The sequence below is a fragment of the Lindgomyces ingoldianus genome, assembly GCF_010093535.1.
Source record: "Lindgomyces ingoldianus strain ATCC 200398 unplaced genomic scaffold BDR25scaffold_56, whole genome shotgun sequence".
Lineage (NCBI taxonomy): Eukaryota > Fungi > Ascomycota > Dothideomycetes > Pleosporales > Lindgomycetaceae > Lindgomyces > Lindgomyces ingoldianus.
In genome coordinates, this window is record NW_022985217.1 from 32,410 (window position 1) to 33,145 (window position 736).

A 736-nucleotide genomic window follows, 5' to 3' on the forward strand; every position below is an offset into this window, starting at 1 on the left:
ACACTAAGATGCAAGGCTGCTGCTAATGCTGGCGTGTCTGGTGGTGTAGGAGGTAAGTTGACCTGCGAACACTGAGATGCGAGGCTGCTGCTAATTCTGGTGTGTCTGGTGGTGTAGCTTGTAAGTTGACCTGCGAACACTGAGATGTGAGGCTGCTGCTAATACTGGTGTGTCTGGTGGCGTAGGACGTAAGTTGACCTGCGAACACTAAGATGCAAGGCTGCTGCTAATGCTAGTGTGTCTGGTGGTGTAGGAGGTAAGTTGACCTGCGAACACTGAGATGCGAGGCTGCCGCTAATGCTGGTGTGTCTGGTGGTGTAGGACGTAAGTTGACCTGTGAACACTAAGATGCGAGGCTGCTGTTAATGCTGGTGTGTCTGGTGGTGTAGTTTGTAAGTTGACCTGCGAACACTAAGATGCAAGGCTGCAGCTAATGCTAGTGTGTCTGGTGGTGTAGCTTGTAAGTTAACCTGCGAACACTAAGATGCAAGGCTGCTGCTAATGCTAGTGTGTTGGGTGGTGTAGCTTGTAAGTTGACCTGCAAATACTAAGATGTGAGGCTGGTGCTAATGCTAGTGTGTCTGGTGGTGTAGGACGTAAGTTGACTTGCGAACACTGAGATGCGAGGCTGCTGCTAATGCTGGTGTAGGACGTAAGTTGACCTGCGAACACTGAGATGCAAAGCTGCTGCTAATGCTAGTGTGTCTGGTGGCGTAGAGCGTAAGTTGACTTGCGA

General features: G+C 50.4%; 1 protein-coding gene across 1 annotated transcript in view; it reads left to right on the top strand.

Annotated features, from left to right (window-relative positions):
- The window catches only part of BDR25DRAFT_319721 (HET-domain-containing protein), a gene marked incomplete at both ends in the record, with an annotated part of 4,828 nt that overhangs the window by 924 nt on the left and 3,168 nt on the right, over window positions 1–736 (top strand). Inside the window, 4 exons of the mRNA XM_033691848.1 lie at window positions 431–460; window positions 553–575; window positions 650–652; window positions 701–720. Of these exons, the coding sequence (XP_033540533.1) occupies window positions 431–460; window positions 553–575; window positions 650–652; window positions 701–720 (76 nt within the window). The remainder of the gene's footprint in view (window positions 1–430; window positions 461–552; window positions 576–649; window positions 653–700; window positions 721–736) is intronic.